The sequence below is a fragment of the Macrobrachium nipponense genome, chromosome 24 (genome assembly GCF_015104395.2).
Source record: "Macrobrachium nipponense isolate FS-2020 chromosome 24, ASM1510439v2, whole genome shotgun sequence".
In the NCBI taxonomy this organism is placed as follows: domain Eukaryota; kingdom Metazoa; phylum Arthropoda; class Malacostraca; order Decapoda; family Palaemonidae; genus Macrobrachium; species Macrobrachium nipponense.
Genome location: NC_061091.1, coordinates 51,984,704 through 52,002,203, shown reverse-complemented (window position 1 = coordinate 52,002,203; position 17,500 = coordinate 51,984,704). Strand labels below are relative to the sequence as shown.

The window sequence follows — 17,500 nt, the reverse complement described above, 5'->3', positions numbered from 1 at the left end:
AAAGCTGATTCCGGTCCTTTGAACAAGACACGGGACCACCTGTGGCTGACGAAGTACGCATCGAATCGCTTTATCTTATCAATACTTTGGTCTGTTCGACTTTGGCTCCGCGGTGGAGGTCACTGATAAGGTCAAACACTCGTGATTTCATTCTTGCCGAAGGGAATTCGCCAGCAGAAGGTTACCATCTTCCACATTACAGCTATCAGCAGCCACCAGCTACTTAGGGCTGCATGATGCCTTGACTCTCTCTGCATAGGAAACTGGCCATAAAATATAATGTTTCACAGACTTGTCGACCTCCAAATAACATAAAACGGCAGCCACATATATGATATATATATATATATGATATATATATATATATATAATATATATATATATATATATATATATATAGACAATGCAACATGCACGCTACCTAATATAACTTGCAACACTTTACATCGTAATAGTACTTTCCTACAAGGAGGTTGATTGAGTATTTAAACTCCTTGCTTTCCTACGTTCTCATAAGCTCTAACAATCCTTTGTAATTCTCTCGTTCTCTTGTGATCTTGCTTTAACAACCCTCTGTAATTCTCTCGTTCTCTTGTGATCTTGCTTCTTGATACATTCAAATTCCTCACTTTAAGACGACATGTATTTACTAGCTTCCTATATGAAACTTAATGCGATGGAAATTTCTGGTTATCAAATACAGCAGGAAAATTCGAACATTTTTATTCTGCCCAACAACACCGTATGATTAAGTTCGCACCTATTCATGTTCTACTTTTACTTACAACAATCCATCCTTGAAAAGGCAGACGTATCGGTTCCCTCGGGCTTAGGTCAAAGCCCAGGACTGAGGACAAGATGGCCAATAAACGCCATCAAGCTTGGTATGCATACGGGTCCTGGGCTCTTCGATGTCACGGGAACAGTTTCCAACTACAGCAGGGAATGCATATCGACGTCAGAGGTTTTCTCATATCATGCTGATCAAAATAATGTCCCATACTAAAACCAACTATTCTGATTGCCTCAAACATTTTCTAAGATTATTATTTATGATACACTGGTTTATGTAACTGCTGTAGTAAAGAATTCTCAGGTCCGCAGTAGGTATAGGTAATGGTCAGAGTTTATATACCAACAGCAGCTCTGGTCACATATCCAGGTACTCCCAAATGCGATATTGTTTAACTAAACTAACCGAGAGGCGATCAATACAAATACAATAGTAAATTTAAAAATGAAAAAGTCCAAAGGGGAAAGATGAAGCATTTTATCAGGCAATATGCAAGACTTTATATACCATTCACTTTCCTATATTTTCTTTAAAGACATAACCTGAAGAACAGTTTATTAGTCACGCCCTTCTCGATGGAGGAACTTGGCACATAATACCAAGAATATTGCAAAAAAGAAAAGAAATTAAAATGCTGGCGGATTTCAAAATGATCTAGGACTAATATTTCTTGGGGGTCATTATCTTTATGATATTTACATTCTTTTGTTTATGTTTTGACAGTCATCCCCAATGGGCTTGTACTAAAATTTACACGCTGTAAAGGTGGATAAATACCGGGTTAAAACCCTTGGCAGTCGCTATCTAGGGAAGATAATTAAACATGATTTTTCAAACGAATCGTGTCTCAAAAACCACATCATCATGAATTCAATGAAACTAAAATTATCTTTATAAAAATGGTAGATTTTAGCGATAAGAGTAACTATATAAATAAAAAAAATCTTGACTGATTTCAGTGACAAAAATAACGCCATACACGAAACTAGACTGATTTCTAACCGTCTTTGACTATCCATTCTCACGTTAGTTTCCTCACTTGATTTCAGTAACAGAAAGTTTGCTACTCCGCTGGTATGGTGGTTAGTGTCGTGGTATGCCACTCAGACATTGAGGGTTCGCGTCTACCAGTGGGCGATGAAAAATCACTGGCTCTATATCTTGATCAGTTGCTGCTGCAGTGTGGGGTCTGCTGTGGGAGGTTGAAACCAACATTCTTTGGAAGACTGAATTTCAAGTCAATGGCCCCTTTGGTGTGCTTGTTCCGTGAGAATAGGTTTCATCTATTGAAATGATATATTAATAGAAACTACCCAATGGTTATTTTTCCTGCAACAAACAATTAGTTCTATAGATTTTCTCGAGGAGATTATTTCTCCAAATCTGAAAAGTTACTATTTGCGTGACAGCTTGAAAAGCGAAAGGGAAAAATCAGTTAGTAACACTAAATAAATTCTTAACGTACTACAGACTCACATAAATAAGTTATAATAAACTGTGAATTATGGAAACAGGACATATTTAATAATATAGAATAGATAATATAAAAACAAGGAGAGTAGATGAAAATGAAACAAAACCAAGAACGAGGCGAAAAACCAATGATGCCAAAGATAAAATTTGAGTAAAAATAAGGATGTGAGATAAAAACACCAATAAAATTATGCCTGATGAAACATTAACACAATGACGTCAAAGAAAACATATGAAAAAAAAACTTGTGACATCATTGAAAAAATAAGTTAAAAACAAAGTCAGATATACAATCAAATAAAAAGACAAAGTCTGAGATACAATAAATCAAAAAAACAATGACACAAAAAAATTCTATTACAAGTGAAGACTTTAAAGATGAACCTGAATTAGAAAGGACGTTGTTGAAGACAAGAAAATAAGACGGAAACGATGACATCAAGTGTCAAGCTTTCCTTGTAGCTTTAAACGCGTATCTTTTTTTATTTACAACCAGAAACTAAGGTGTGAAGACTGCCTGTGAATGACATCAAGTCCGTTTTATTCCAAGATTCATTAATGTTCAAATAAGTTTTGTTCAGTGAGAGAATTAAAGTCGAAGAACGGACATTACATTTCCAGGCTACAGTGAGATCTTCAGAGGTTTAATCAGTTGGGGGTATTATTATTATTATTATTATTATTATTATTATTATATTATTATTACTATCGTCATCATTATTATTATTACTACTTCAAGTGCTGCTGACGTGCTTATCAACAGGAAAAATTATCTTAACAAAGCTGTGACTTGCTCTTATCACAGAGAACAATTATGTATACGACTAACAATCCTGAGGCACTAATTCTTGAGGAAAAAGAGTGCACAAGGAAAAATACTGTATTTATGACCATGAATACTGAAGAGAGCAACAAATATCCACGTTAGTAGCTTATCTTATACTCCAAGGAAGATTCATTTGCCATCCGACGGGGTTCTGACTAAACGCATTTTAAAACCTGTGTGTGTGTGTGTGTTTGTGTGTGTGTGTGTGTATTAGCGTCCGTGAGCTGAAGCTGTTTTACTAGGGGTGGCTCTAGAGAAAACCCCAACACAACAGTCACGGCGACATACATAATTTAACGGATCTTTCCTTGATAATGACCCCCAAGGGTTTGAACCCAGTATGTATCCACTTATGTGGCGTGTTGAGTACAAACCCGTTGGGGATGACAGTAAAAACCCAAACAAAAGACTATACATATCATGAAGATAATGACTTCCAAGAAATACTAGTCCTAGATATCGACCCTCAAAGGGTCTAGAACGATCCTAATTTAACTGTAGAATGTTCCACGAGTAATTCTTCTGAAATACGTCAATACTTGAAGACACTTTCAGTCGCATACGTATTTATAACGGAAGAGTAGGACACCCAGGACATCTTGCCTTTCAGAATCAGACGAATACAAGACGTTCCTCAATACCTGTATCACACCTGACCATGGAATGAGTTGACAAATCAACACCACCATTTTTAATCATTCTTTGCTATAAAAAAAAAAAGGAGGATATCTCAGAAAACTGATACTCAATAGATATACGTAGGTCGATAAGGCAGACGGGCAGCATATTACCGGGACGGGCACGCTTCGATAAAAAGGCTTGGGGGGGGGGGGGGGGGGGGGGGGCGCTCGCGGTCCGGGTTATCTCAAAAAGGGGGTGGGGCTAGCAACCTGTCCCCACAAGACTCTAGAGACTCGAAAAGCAAACTTTCTGATGCCACCACCGCTATAGACGAAAGGAACAAACACACACACACACACATACATACATACATACATACATACATACATGCATACACCCATTACAATATACGAATATTTCGGACTGCAGGGAGAAAGAAAAATAAAAAAAAAACAGATAACAACGTTAATAATAAAAAGAAATAAATTAAATATCATTATAAAAATTAGTATTACTAAAAATATACACAGAATAACAATAATAACTACCTACGTCGAAAGTTCGTATATACTTAACGGAGACGTAAATTCTCTAGCTTTGTCACTGTCGAATCTTAGGATAAACCAATTTGTGTTCTCTCTCTCTCTCTCTCTCTTTCATAATCTCCCGAAACAAGAGAAGTATCAAATTGGTATTGGTAATAGGCGCCATTGAAATTCTAGACGTCCAGTCATTAATCAAACTGACACCTCACCTCAAAAGGCAATTAGAATATTAAACAATACTGTCTACCAGGTATAGTAATGCTAATATTTGGAAGACTTGGTTGTAAGTCTCTCTCACTCTCTCTCTCTCTCTCTCTCTCTCTAAATGAGTAGTGCACGAGGAAGCGCCTTCCGTAATGTTATAGAAAGCGAGTGAAAGAGAGTCGCTCAAAAACGAGAGAGAGAGAGAGAGAGAGAGAGAGAGAGATATGGTAGTGTAAACTGATGTAACACTATAACCTGCCTTGACAACACACAGATACTATATATATATATAGAGAGAGAGAGAGAGAGAGAGAGAGTTAAACGCTGGAAAACTGATGTAACATTACAACCAGACTTAGCAACTGAGAGAGAGAGAGAGAGAGAGCCTAAATAACTCACGAAAACGAGAATATCAAGTGATAAAGTGTGAAATAACGAAGCCATTACACCAGAGAGAGAGAGAGAGAGAGAGAGAGAGAGCCGCCACACAGAAACGAGGAAACCGTAACAAGTACCAGAAGCCGACTCGACGCGAAGGAAGAAGAAACAAGAGTACGACACGGGCGTGGAGGGGGAGGGGCGGGGAGGGTAGGTGGAAGGCAAGTGGAGGGGGGGGGGGGGGGTTGGTTGTTATGTACTGAAAAGGGGGGGGGGGGGGTGGGGGGAGGAGGAGGAGAGGTTTTCAGAGAGGGGTGAAGACGCGGGGGGGGTGGGGGGTTTTTCTGGGGAGGGTGAGGGTAAGGTGAGGGTGAGAGGGAGGAGGTGGAGGACGGAGCATTTCATGGTCAGGCGTTGAACCAGCCTTAACTGTTCGCAGCGAGAGAGAGAGGTATTTCGGAATGCATGTGATAGGGAAGTGTGTATGAACAGTAATGGACTTCGTCTGAGGTCTCAAGGTAATGCAGTGTACACATCAGTTCATACTCTCTTCCTCCACCCACTCCGGCCCCTCTATCAACGCGTCAACAACCTTCTTCACCCTTTTAAGTGATATATCACTTTATATATATATATATATATATATATATATATATATATATATATATATATATATATATATGTTTTTTTTGGGGGTGGAGGGCTGTGATTTATTCATAAAAACTAACAATGATTCATACTTTTCAAACTATATTTTCATTAATTCTGATACTGCAAAAATAGATGGTAACAGCTAAAATCCACCTTTTTTCTTCAGCTATGGCATATTTCTACCATCATTCTCAATCAATAACAAAAAACGCTTGAAATAATTTTCATTATTTTGATGTCTACATAAGGATCACATTAACGTAACCTTCTCATGCCATTTAAAATATTTTGTTCATGATTCTCAATTATTTAAAACTAAACTAAATAGTCATACACTTTAAACAGTATTTCTTTTATTCTTTTTATTATGTATATCTGCTTATGGCAGCAAGACACCAAATTTGAACTCATTTCAATTAATCTCTCAACATTCACTCCTAACACCCATATTGAATGATACATATTCATGTATACTCTTCTATAACTTTAACGTAATGACGACTATGTAACTTTAGCGTAATGACCGCTTGAATAATTTAATTAGAAATCTGAAACACGAAAATAAATTCATATTAAACATTCGTATCAATTTAAATATTTTTTCCCCTTCTAAGAATGACTCCTGTTTCGGCGCAAGTGTTATGCATCGTCTCATAACGGGTTACCAAGGCCAAAGCTCACTCGCCCACGCTACAACTACGAAAGCATTTCCATTGATTTTGAAGCATATTCAGAAAAAAGATAAAAATACAGCAATGAGTTTAACAAGTGAATATATAACTGGAATTTGGTATATTCATAAAGTAACGCCCTTAGCAGATGAGTTAAGTATGCTTGCGTTTATAAAAATTTGAATGTTCAAAACAAGAGTTATGTTGTTGAAAGCACTTGGGGATAAATGCAAAATATTTTTTACTTCGCAATATGTCCAGTCTTTTTTTTTTTATGATTATCAATTTCATTTATGTAAGTAGAGTGTAATGTATATAGAATATCCTAAATTGTAAGAAACTGTAAATGTATATTTTCTAAATAAAAAAAAAACCTGATTCGCTCATTGCCAAACCGAATTAAAATGATCGACCTGCGCAACGCAGTCATGGTCAAATTTAAATATGTGATCATCACTAATTATCTATCATGCCTAAAGAGTAGTAAGGTGTGAAAGGAAGTGTGAAAACTGGTCTAGACTTCTGGATTCTCTCCAACAGGTATGGTGAAGAAAACGATATTTTGTATGTGTGCTAATATGATTTAGAAACGTGTTACGTAGACTACACGTTTACAAAATAAATGAGTTTTATTTAAATGTTAAGCATGTATGCAATTATAATAAAATAACTTTCAAAAATTATCTATCCTACACTTTCCTTCGGATGTACGAAAGCGTTCAACCATCTATGAACAGGATGAAAACAAACATTTATCGTGGACTGGGCGGAAGTAATTAAATCACGAAGACTATGATCACATGAAAACCCCAAGTGGGATTACAGAAGTAAATAAATAAATAAATACAATATGAGAAACCAAACAAAAGAGAAGAATGGAAAAACCAAAACCTCATTAACAAAATTTTGTGGTTACTTGTAGCCTAATGTAGCTTAATCTCTCTCTCTCTCTCCTCTCTCTCTCTCTCTCTCTCTCTCTCTCTCTCTCTCAAAGTTGCAGCTGAAAAACTTACTGACACAGAGAAAATGTGATGAAATTCTCACACTGCGTGTGATGCATACGTAAGCATATATATTTCCCATAAATGAGAGAGAGAGAGAGAGAGAGAGAGAGAGAGGGGTTGGAGAGGGGAGAGAGAGAGAGAGAGAGAGAGAGAGAGAGAGAGAGACAACATTACTGACCGATACGTTTTCATTGAATATTTTCTTCGTTTTGTTAATCACTTTTTTAGTCATTTGGCAATCTATTAGGTAGATGCTTTTTTCGCAAATTACTGAATGTTAATAACATCAAATGATATTGATCCGCTACTTAAATGTGAATGATAGCGGAGCGTTTCCCTTCTTTCTGAAATGGTAGGCCATACTGACCTCCAACCTGGAGAGTCCGCCTCTAATACAGAGTAGCTGTTAAAAGTACCGGTCGAATAAAAAAGAAAAATACATAATTTTATATCTATTTAATTATGCTTTTGGAAACTCAGTGCGTTTCAAGTCTTAGCATAAGTGACCTTATGGGCATTAACAAAAATGTCTGTTAAAGATATATTTATTCGCAATTTACTTTATTTAATCAATAATTTTCTTTCAAATATATATTTAACTCCATTTTTCTATTTTTTTTATATATGGGACTTCTTGGCAGAGAAACTTTCTATTATCAAGTCCATGACTTTATGATTCTTGGAATATAAATAATAATAATAAGAATAATAAGAAAGTATCACTCATTGATGTCGCAATACCATGGGACACCAGAGTTGAAGAGAAAGAGAGGGAAAAAATGGATAAGTATCAAGATCTGAAAATAGAAATAAGAAGGATATGGGATATGCCAGTGGAAATCGTACCCATAATCATAGGAGCACTAGGCACGATCCCAAGATCCCTGAAAAGGAATCTAGAAAAACTAGAGGCTGAAGTAGCTCCAGGACTCATGCAGAAGAGTGTGATCCTAGAAACGGCACACATAGTAAGAAAAGCGATGGACTCCTAAGGAGGCAGGATGCAACCCGGAACCCCACACTATAAATACCACCCAGTCGAATTGGAGGACTGTGATAGAGCAAAAAAAAAAAAAAAAAAAAAAAAAAAAAAAAAAAAAATAATAATAATAATATTAATAATAATCAAGAAGGAAGTATCACTCATTGATGTCGCAATACCATGGGACACCAGAGCTGAAGAGAAAGAAACGGAAAAATGGACAAGCATCAAGACCTGAAAATAGAAATAAGAAGGATATGGGATATGCCAGTGGAAATTGTACCCATAATCATAGGAACACTAGGCACGATCCCAAGATCCCTGAAAAGGAATCTGGAAAAACTAGAGGCTGAAGTAGCTCCAGGACTCCTGCAGAAGTGTGATCCTAGAAACGGCGCACATAGCAAGAAAAGTGATGGATTCCTAAGGAGGCAGGATGCAACCCGGAACCCCATACTATAAATACTATCCAGTCGAACTGGAGGACTGTGATAGAAAAAAAAAATATTTTATTAAAAATAATGGCAAATTTCACAGAATTGATTTTATACACAATTCTTTCAATTCTCCTTACGATTTGTCTCTCTGGCACGCTGGTATAAAATCAGTTCTGTGAATTTTGCCATTATTTTTAATAAAAACATGTTTGAAAGAAGGTCTGTTTCCAGCATACACTAATAATAGTAATTAATAATAAAAATGTGTGGGCAGTCTTTTCATACATCTTCTTTTTTTCTTTTGATAATAATAATAATAATAATAATAATAATAATAATAATAATAATAATAATAATAATAATAATAATAATAATGGTGCAGGTCCACAATAATGTCGCATGTGAGTATAAAGTCTTTAATGGATAATAAAAGCTTTCGAACCTTGTACTAGGTTCATCTTCAGTCAAGTGACTTGACTGAAGATGAACCTAGTACAAGGTTTGAAAAAGCTTTTATTATCCATTAAAGACTTTATACTCACATGCAATTGTGGACCTGCAACTATTGTCATCATTTTTGACACGGAAAATCATGCCTCCAATAATAATAATAATAATAACAAAATAAATTCCGCCATGTCCCAAGCAAATGGTGACATCTCAACAAGGGGGAAAGTCGTCCAACTGTATTTCCACCCTCAAAAGCAGCCTTTTAGGTCCTACCCTGAGCAGTCACTCTGTCGCTCAGACATAAGAAACGTCAATCAATGCCAACAGCCATTTACCTTTCCGACGGGAGCCGAGAAGTACTACGAGCGAAAGGTACGAATCGTAATTAATGCTTGTATGACTCCCATGGCCACAGACATCCCGCTGTTCGGGGTCTGTTGACCGCCGATCGATGGAAGGAGGAGGATTCCAGAACACAACTTTGGGAATTCCTCAGACTTATTTTCTACACCTGCCAGGCTACCCATACATGCATTGGGCACACTCTCAGCCTGCGACACTTCGTAAGGTTTATATATGCCATGTTTCAGAGGTGACTTGATTTCATATTTTAAGTCAACTGCGCAATCAGCAGCTGCTTCATGGCCGATTCACTTTGAAACATGCATGCGCACACACACACACACACACTTATATATAGTGTGTGTATATCTGTCACACATTGTGCAAAATGTTACATTCACATGAACTAACTGTTCTCCAATGCTGATATTTCATTTTCACGTTTGGACTATCGCTGGTATTAGCATATACAGTTTTATATATATATATATATATATATATATATATATATATATAATATATATATATATATATAAAACTGTTCATCAATTTGTCACTATTCATTGATTACGTACTGGAATAATGAAACAGTACTAAGTAATCTGCTAATGCCAGTGATAAGCTAACGGTAAACATTCAATATCAGCATTGGACAACAGTAGGTGCATTATGAATGTAACATATTGCACTATCTCTGACAGAACGAGCAGGGGTGGCGGCCTGTGTTGTTGACACCTATAGTGGTGCCAGAAGCACGATCATGGCTAACTTTAACCATAAACAAAATAAAAACTACAGAGGCTAGAGGGCTGCATCTTAGCATGGTTGATGATTAGAGGGGGAATGATCAACATACCAATTTACAGCCCCCTGGCGTCATTAGTTTTAATATCTGAGGGCGGACAGACAAAGCCATCTCAATAGTTTTCTTTTACAGAAAACTAAAAGTGGAGACAGGAACTTGAAAAAATACGTTTTGGAAATGAACGAATGAGAATCTGACAACATAAAAATCATCAATAAAGTTTTTCATTTACTTTTGTTTTGTTACCAGAATGAGGAAGACAGGGTCACAATAGGATTGTACGTATAGTTTAGAAAATGAAGTCTGGAACTGAAATAAAGAGGAAATTCTGAGGCCGGATGACTTAAGCCCAAAATGTTGCAGCTTTTGGTAACAGTTATGAAAAGCTGCACATACTGACGAAGACATGAAAAAAGAACTCAAACTACAAGAAGGATTTCCTTAAACACTTAGAAAGAATTGTTTGGTGAAAGAGTGAAGCAAATTATTGGAATAAAACACTGCACGAATGAACAGCTAAACGAATTTAGCAAATTAATGGCTGAATGAATAATAAATTAAGAGACCAACGGCCGAGTGAATCATGAAATTAAGATAATTACTGGGCCAACTATAAAAACGAGAGCGGGTAGGCCGGAAAAGCGACGTACAAGCAAAATGCATTAGGAGACTATGAAGCTTAGCCTCAAAAACTCAAGCTGTTTGGCAAAAATGACAAGAAAAATATCCTGAGCTGGAATGAGGGATAATCATAAAATAAAAGAGCGAGAGAGAAAAATAAGGGCATAATGAACGCGTTCATTATACTTCTTTATCCAATAAGCTGGACAAAATTTTTGGCCCACGTCAAATACAACCCGGCTACTGGATGAGTTATCTTTACGAAACCTTGCACAAATACATGCTGTAACGATTCGTGTGACACCATCAAATCTCTAAGCGCACACACACAAACACATACATACATACAGAGAGAGAGAGAGAGAGAGAGAGAGAGAGAGAGAGAGAGAGAGAGAGAGACAGTTACTTTGGAAGAAGAAAAATAATTAGACGAATATAAACGGTTAATGATAACCCCCCAACTTTATCGAATTCCAGGTGCTGGCATACTGTTGATGAATTCATAAAGCTAATAATGCATAAAGCCCCTTCAAATATCTGAACTTGTTAGGTATACTAAGGATTACCAATTTCTCTTTTCTCTGGGGTAGTTATATCAAGCGCCAATCCCATCCATAATTGAAGTGTATGTGTGAGCTTTAAAGACGTCGTGGTACATCGGATGAGTGATCCAAAGTGAAATTAGTTTGAAATGTTTCATGGTGTTAAATTTCAGGTATTGAACGCATATCACAAAAAATTAATGAACAATATTGAGCCTTCAACCATGTAAAGAGTTACAATTCAGTAGAATAGAGCAATGCAAACACACATGTACATTCAAAAGATCAGGGAAGGTTTAAACACTGGATTCATGTGAGATTGTTTGTTGAAAACTTGAGAGAATCGACAAGGCTACATGATGTTTCTGTAACCTAGATGGTAAGTAAGCTCAAGTGGGTTACAGATCAAAGGTATTGCACAAGGCACTTTATTTGCGTGTAGTACTTAGGATTAGTGAAGAAAAGATGCAGAAATTCGTTAAAGAATTTAAATGTTTACAAGAGGAAAGTTAGCAGAGTAAGGTTATGGAGGGTAAATGGAAACTGGAGCAATGGATTTAATATAGATGGGGGTAAGAATGGAAGTGGTTGATTTGCGTATGTGTTTGGGGGTAAATATATATAATGGCAGGATGGGAAAAGAGGCGAATCACAGAATAAACGAAGCAAAAAAGATAGTAGGCCGTAAGTAAATCATTCGAGGGGAGGTTTATACAGTTTATGGGCGCCAAGGTGAATGAATGAAGGAATTGTAGAACCTACATTCCTGCACTGGAGAGAATTGCGGATGTTTAATACCTAAGATGGTAAAAGGATTAACGGAGTTGAGATGAATTTTTATTTATTTAGTTACTTATTTATTGCATAGTATACTGGGCACAAGAAGAACTGATTTTTTGACTTTTTGATTTATATGGATTTTTGGCATTATGCCAAGCACTGGGGCAACTAAGGCCATTCAGCGCTGAAACGGAAATTGACAGTAAAAGGTTTGGAAGGTGTAACAGGAGGAAAACCTCGCAGTTCTACTATGAAACAACTGTTAGCAGAGAGTGGACAGTAAGATGGAAGAAAGGGAATATGAACGGAGGTACAGTAAAAGGAATGAAAGTAATTACAGCTAGGGGCCGAAGGGACGCTGTAAAGAACCTCAAGTAAGGCCTACGTTGCACGGAATGAGATGCACTGACGGCATAACTCCCCCCCCCCCCTCTCCCACGGTGCACAAGAAGGTCAGTGCACCCCCCCCCCCCTCTACGGTACACAAGAAGAACGGAAATGTTGAGAAATTTGAAGACACAAATATAATAGACAGGTATATGTGAAAGGATGCATTAGCATGTTGCGATGGGGTTCGGTCATGTTGAAAGAGTGGAGGACGATAGCTTGGCGAAATGTGCAATGAATGAGGAGGAGAAAAAGGCCGAGAAATTACCGGGAAGATATTTAGAAAGAATTATGGAGAGGAAGGGCCTTAAAATTCAGGAGGTGCAAAAATGTGTGCAAGGAGGAGGGTTATGTGTTTTAGGAAAGGGGTTGATGTGATGCTGATGAGTGATTTATATAAATGTTATAAAGTTGCTAACGTTGTAAAATTTTCTGCGCAAGATTCAGCAGTGACAATCGTTGTAAAACTTCACTCACAAACACACACATACTATACATTTGTTGAGGTATCCATTCTAATGCTAATGCCTTCTCTCTCATTCCAGTGCCGAACTGCAAGGAGAAATGGCGGAACCTACGTACGGTGTTCGTCCGGAAGATGAAGCAGCCGCCTGGCCGTGGACCGTCTGGCAGGAAAAACGCCAAACCCTATTACCTGATGAGCGCTATGCAGTTCATCATCCCGTACGTCAAGACTCAACTGCCAAACGTCTCTGGCAATTACATATCTAAGGAGGAGGAGGAGGAAGAGGAGGCGGAGAAGGAAGACGCCTTTCGGTCGGAATCAGAGGACGAGCTGCTTGGAGGTCACGTACCAGAAGACCTCGAGGTTCTCGACGGGGTAGGTCACCAAAGAGGGAAGAAGCTGCTGCCTTCTGTAAATGCCGACGAAGACAATGTCCCGCAAGACGCCGACGCCCTGCCGACCTCCGTGGACGGGGCAGCGGCAGAAGTAGGGGGAGGACTCCGACCCAAACCGCAGTTCCGCAGAAAGAGGAGATTTCCTACCTGGGGCAACATCGATCAGTCGTACACAGACTTCGTCAGTAGGAAGATGTCGAGAATGTACGCTGACGAAGATCCCCGAAGGCAGTTCCTCCTCAGCCTGCTTCCGGATGTCCATGAAATGACGGATGCTCAGATGAGGAAGTTCAAGAAATCAGTCATGGAAGTTGTGGACACTATTCTAAGTGAACCTGGTAATAATACTCATGGCGAGACGACCTGCTCTGCTGCGCATGCGCACGTTGTGGTTAAATCACCCTCTCAATAAAAATAGTTCGCTCACATATGAACCTGTCAGCTGAACTCTCTTCAAAATAGCAGGCAGATCAAAATGATGCGAATAAACTTCCTTCAGGTTGGAGATGCTTAAAGACATATTAAGGAAACCGTAAGAAAGTGTCCTTGAAATGTAGATTCTTCCAGATGCAGGTATATTAAAAAATAGGTCATTTGTACGCTGAAGTTTTATTTCAAATGAAATCCTAATAATAGCTCTAACATCGCTTCACGAGAGAGAGAGAGAGAGCTGCCTAATTAATGATTTTACCAAGTAAGACGTGTATTACCCTGCCAAAGAAGCTATCCTATTTTTCAACCATCTAGATCATTTAAACGTTGACATTCATAAAAATGAATGGCATGAATGAGTACTCAGATGAAATCTTATTTTCCCAAACGTTCACTGCGTCTCAGATTTAGTATTTCCATACTCATTAAAACAATTGTTTTTTTTAATCACCTATAAATCGTTACTTTAGGAGAAGAAAATGAAATGAATTACCGGTAGGAACGAGCGAATCGATGACACTATCTAGTGTTTTATAAATGGCTGCCAGCATAAGCCTTACTAAGGAAACCTCGAAATAAAATAAAAAAACTTCGCTTTTTCTGAAAATTTAATTGGCTTTAGTAAATCTAAGTACTGAATTATGTACCTGGTAGTCATTTGACTGTTGTGGGTTACAGTCTGGGTGAGATGGGATACAGCTAGGAACCTCCTGGAGACACCAATCTAAGACTTAGAAAAGATACATAAACACACGATGTTCATGATATAGTATATGATGACTGGAGGTTTTACTCCTGATTGCAAAGGTAGTTTGCACGAAGGTGAACAGAATACGTATTCTCTAGACCTAGGTTTGTACAACACCGAATCTGACATGATGTGAAAATCTGGCAAATAGTGAAATGACAAAAAAGTCTAGATGCTGGAGTGATTAGGAGAATCTGGCAGATGCTCACATGACAAAAAGTGTCTGGAGGCGGCTGACATGACATGAACTTCTCGCAGATCCTGACATAACAAGAAGTTCTGGCAGATCTTGACATAAGACGAAATTTTGGCAGATAACATAACAAGATCTGGTAGGTCTTGGCATAACAAGAAACTTTGGCAGATGCTGACATAACAAGAATATATGGCAGATTTTGACATAACACGAAGATCTGAAAGATCTTGACGTCTTGACATAACACGAAGATCTGAAAGATTTTGACACAACAAGAGACTCTGGCAGATCCTGACATAACAAGAGACTGTCAAAAGTGACATAACGAGAAAATCTGGCAGATCTTGAGATAAGAGAATCTGGTAGATGCTGACACGACAAAAGTATCTGGCAGCTGACATAACAAGAAAATCTGGCAGATGCTGACGTCATGACAAAAGTATCTGGCAGCTGTTGATATGACAAGGGAATCTGGCAGATGCTGACCTTAAAAAAATATGTGGCAGAAGTTGACATGACAAGGGAATCGGGCAGTTGCTGAAATGACAAATATATCTGGCAGCAGTTGACCTGACAAGGGAATCTGGCAGATGATGACATGACAAAAGTATCTGGCAGCTGTTGACATGACGAGGGAATCTAGCAGATGCTGACACGGCAAAATCTTAACTGGCCCTGCACGTGCGCTCATATGGTAACAAACAAGACACTGCAACAGTTGTTTTCATACTATATAATGGATTCCTTGAAAAGCGTTTTGATAGAACTTTACTACGTATTTATCGCAAAGGGAACACGCTTCATTGTTAGTTCTGTTGGAGGTGCGTATTCTCTCGAGAGAGAGCGGTACTTAAATTTTCTACCATATACCAAAGGACATAAAACCGCAATATTTTATATAATCCTAAAAACATGAAAAGCTAATATTGCATAAATGAATGTTATTTAGTATCCTAGGGTTCCATGCGGAGGCCCCATAATCTCAAACGTACAGAAAAAGACAGAAAGAAAACATTAAAATATTAATAAGATTTACCAATTTCACTATTATCTTCACGCAACGAAAAACATTATTTTACCAACTTCTAAAAGCATAAAACATCAAGACATTTTTCTGCGGTATAAATTCCGACTTCCTCTCCGAAGATCTTACCGTCCCGCAACCCCAGAAAAAGAGAAATAAAACAAATACAGCACCATATTTTGTACACATGATCTTCACATGACTCATTAGTCTAGCCAGAGAGGAAATGACTGGACTGACGAACCCTGTGTGTGTGTGTGTGTGTGGGGGGGGGGGGGGGGGGGGGGGGGGGGGGGGGGGGGGGGGGGGGGGGGGGTGAGGGGGGGAGACAGACCAGACTGGATTACGCTTCACTGTATCTCCCCCAGCACGACTCAACAAAGGATATTTTCCAAAATGTCAGCGAATGCTAAATGTTCCAGTTGAGAAAAAGGATTTTCATAATCTTCATATACCGACTACACTCATAAATATATAACAAAAGTTCAAGGATAAATATAATCGATAGACACGCGCAATATATTTCACTGTGAAAAAATGGATTAATTATTTATTTCTGAATAAATCTGTTCGTTAAGTACTTTCCTCTTATTTTAGTAATGAAATTCTCTTACCTTTATTTTTCATTAACCATTACTAAAATAAGTGAAGAAAAGCAAAAGATGAATTCTTCTGGATAATAACTCAAACTGAGGAATCTTTACAGATCAAAAATCAACCCTATACAGTCGCTTTAGTACCAGCTGTATATTTCTGGCGCTTATAAATTCAGTGCTTTTGTCAACATAAATTTCAATCTATTTACATCGATTGAATATCATTGATCTGTTTTTCTTCCCTCTGGCCAAGACATCTTTTCATTCCTTCTGTTATCAAGCTATCAAATGTCTTTCAGCATCACATCGCTGTGGCCTTTGTTCGAATTGCCAGTCATTTCCTGTTTTATATCATTCTAAAATCATTTGAACTGAAACTTGGTAGCAATTAAGTATCATAAATACAAAATATTATATTTCAACCGCCAACTACCTTTTTTCCATTTTATTTCTAAACCCTCACCTGTCATTTCAGTAAAGTGTTATTTTCAACGACTGTCAATCAGATCAGCATTACAGATTTAACTGTTTTTCTACCAATTATTTCCACAGTATATTCTTTAATCATTTTCTATTGATTCGGCATTATTTGGGTGACCATTTCTCTCTATTTATCAGTCTAGTTGGTAACCATGCACTCACTGTCAGCTATGCTTCTTGAGTTCTATCTACTTATCATTGTTTTCTTCATCCATTCTCTCTCTCTTTATATATAGATTTTAGGCATTATGCCAAACACTGGGGCAACTAAGGCCATTCAGCGCTGAAACGGAAATTGACAGTAAAAAGTTTGAAAGGTGTAATAGGAGGAAAACCTCAAAGCAGTTGCACTATAAAACAATTGTTAGGAGAGAGTGGAGAGTAAGATGGAAGAAAGAGAATATGAACGGAGTTACAGTAGAGGGGTATTCTCTCTCGACGCAGCATTATTTGTTTTCACTCGACGCTGTCACTTCGGCATCACTGTACTTTCATTTCCAGCATCCCAACGATGTACCTTTTCATTCCGGTTGTCGCCAACGTTTCATCGGATTACCAAAGGATTCAGGGTCCTGTTAGAGCACAACATGGAAAAGCGACTCTATTCTCCTCCTCCTCCTCCTCCTCACCAATTCCCATAACACCAAGCCA

General features: G+C 37.9%; 1 protein-coding gene across 1 annotated transcript in view; it reads left to right on the top strand.

The window, feature by feature from the left end:
* LOC135205624 (uncharacterized) overlaps positions 1 to 13,972 on the top strand; it is a 168,453-nt gene extending 154,481 nt beyond the window's left edge. Inside the window, exon 2 of the mRNA XM_064236417.1 lies at positions 13,058 to 13,972. Within this exon, the coding sequence (XP_064092487.1) occupies positions 13,058 to 13,785 (728 nt within the window). The 3' untranslated portion in view covers positions 13,786 to 13,972. The remainder of the gene's footprint in view (positions 1 to 13,057) is intronic.
* The last annotated feature ends 3,528 nt before the right edge of the window (positions 13,973 to 17,500 follow it).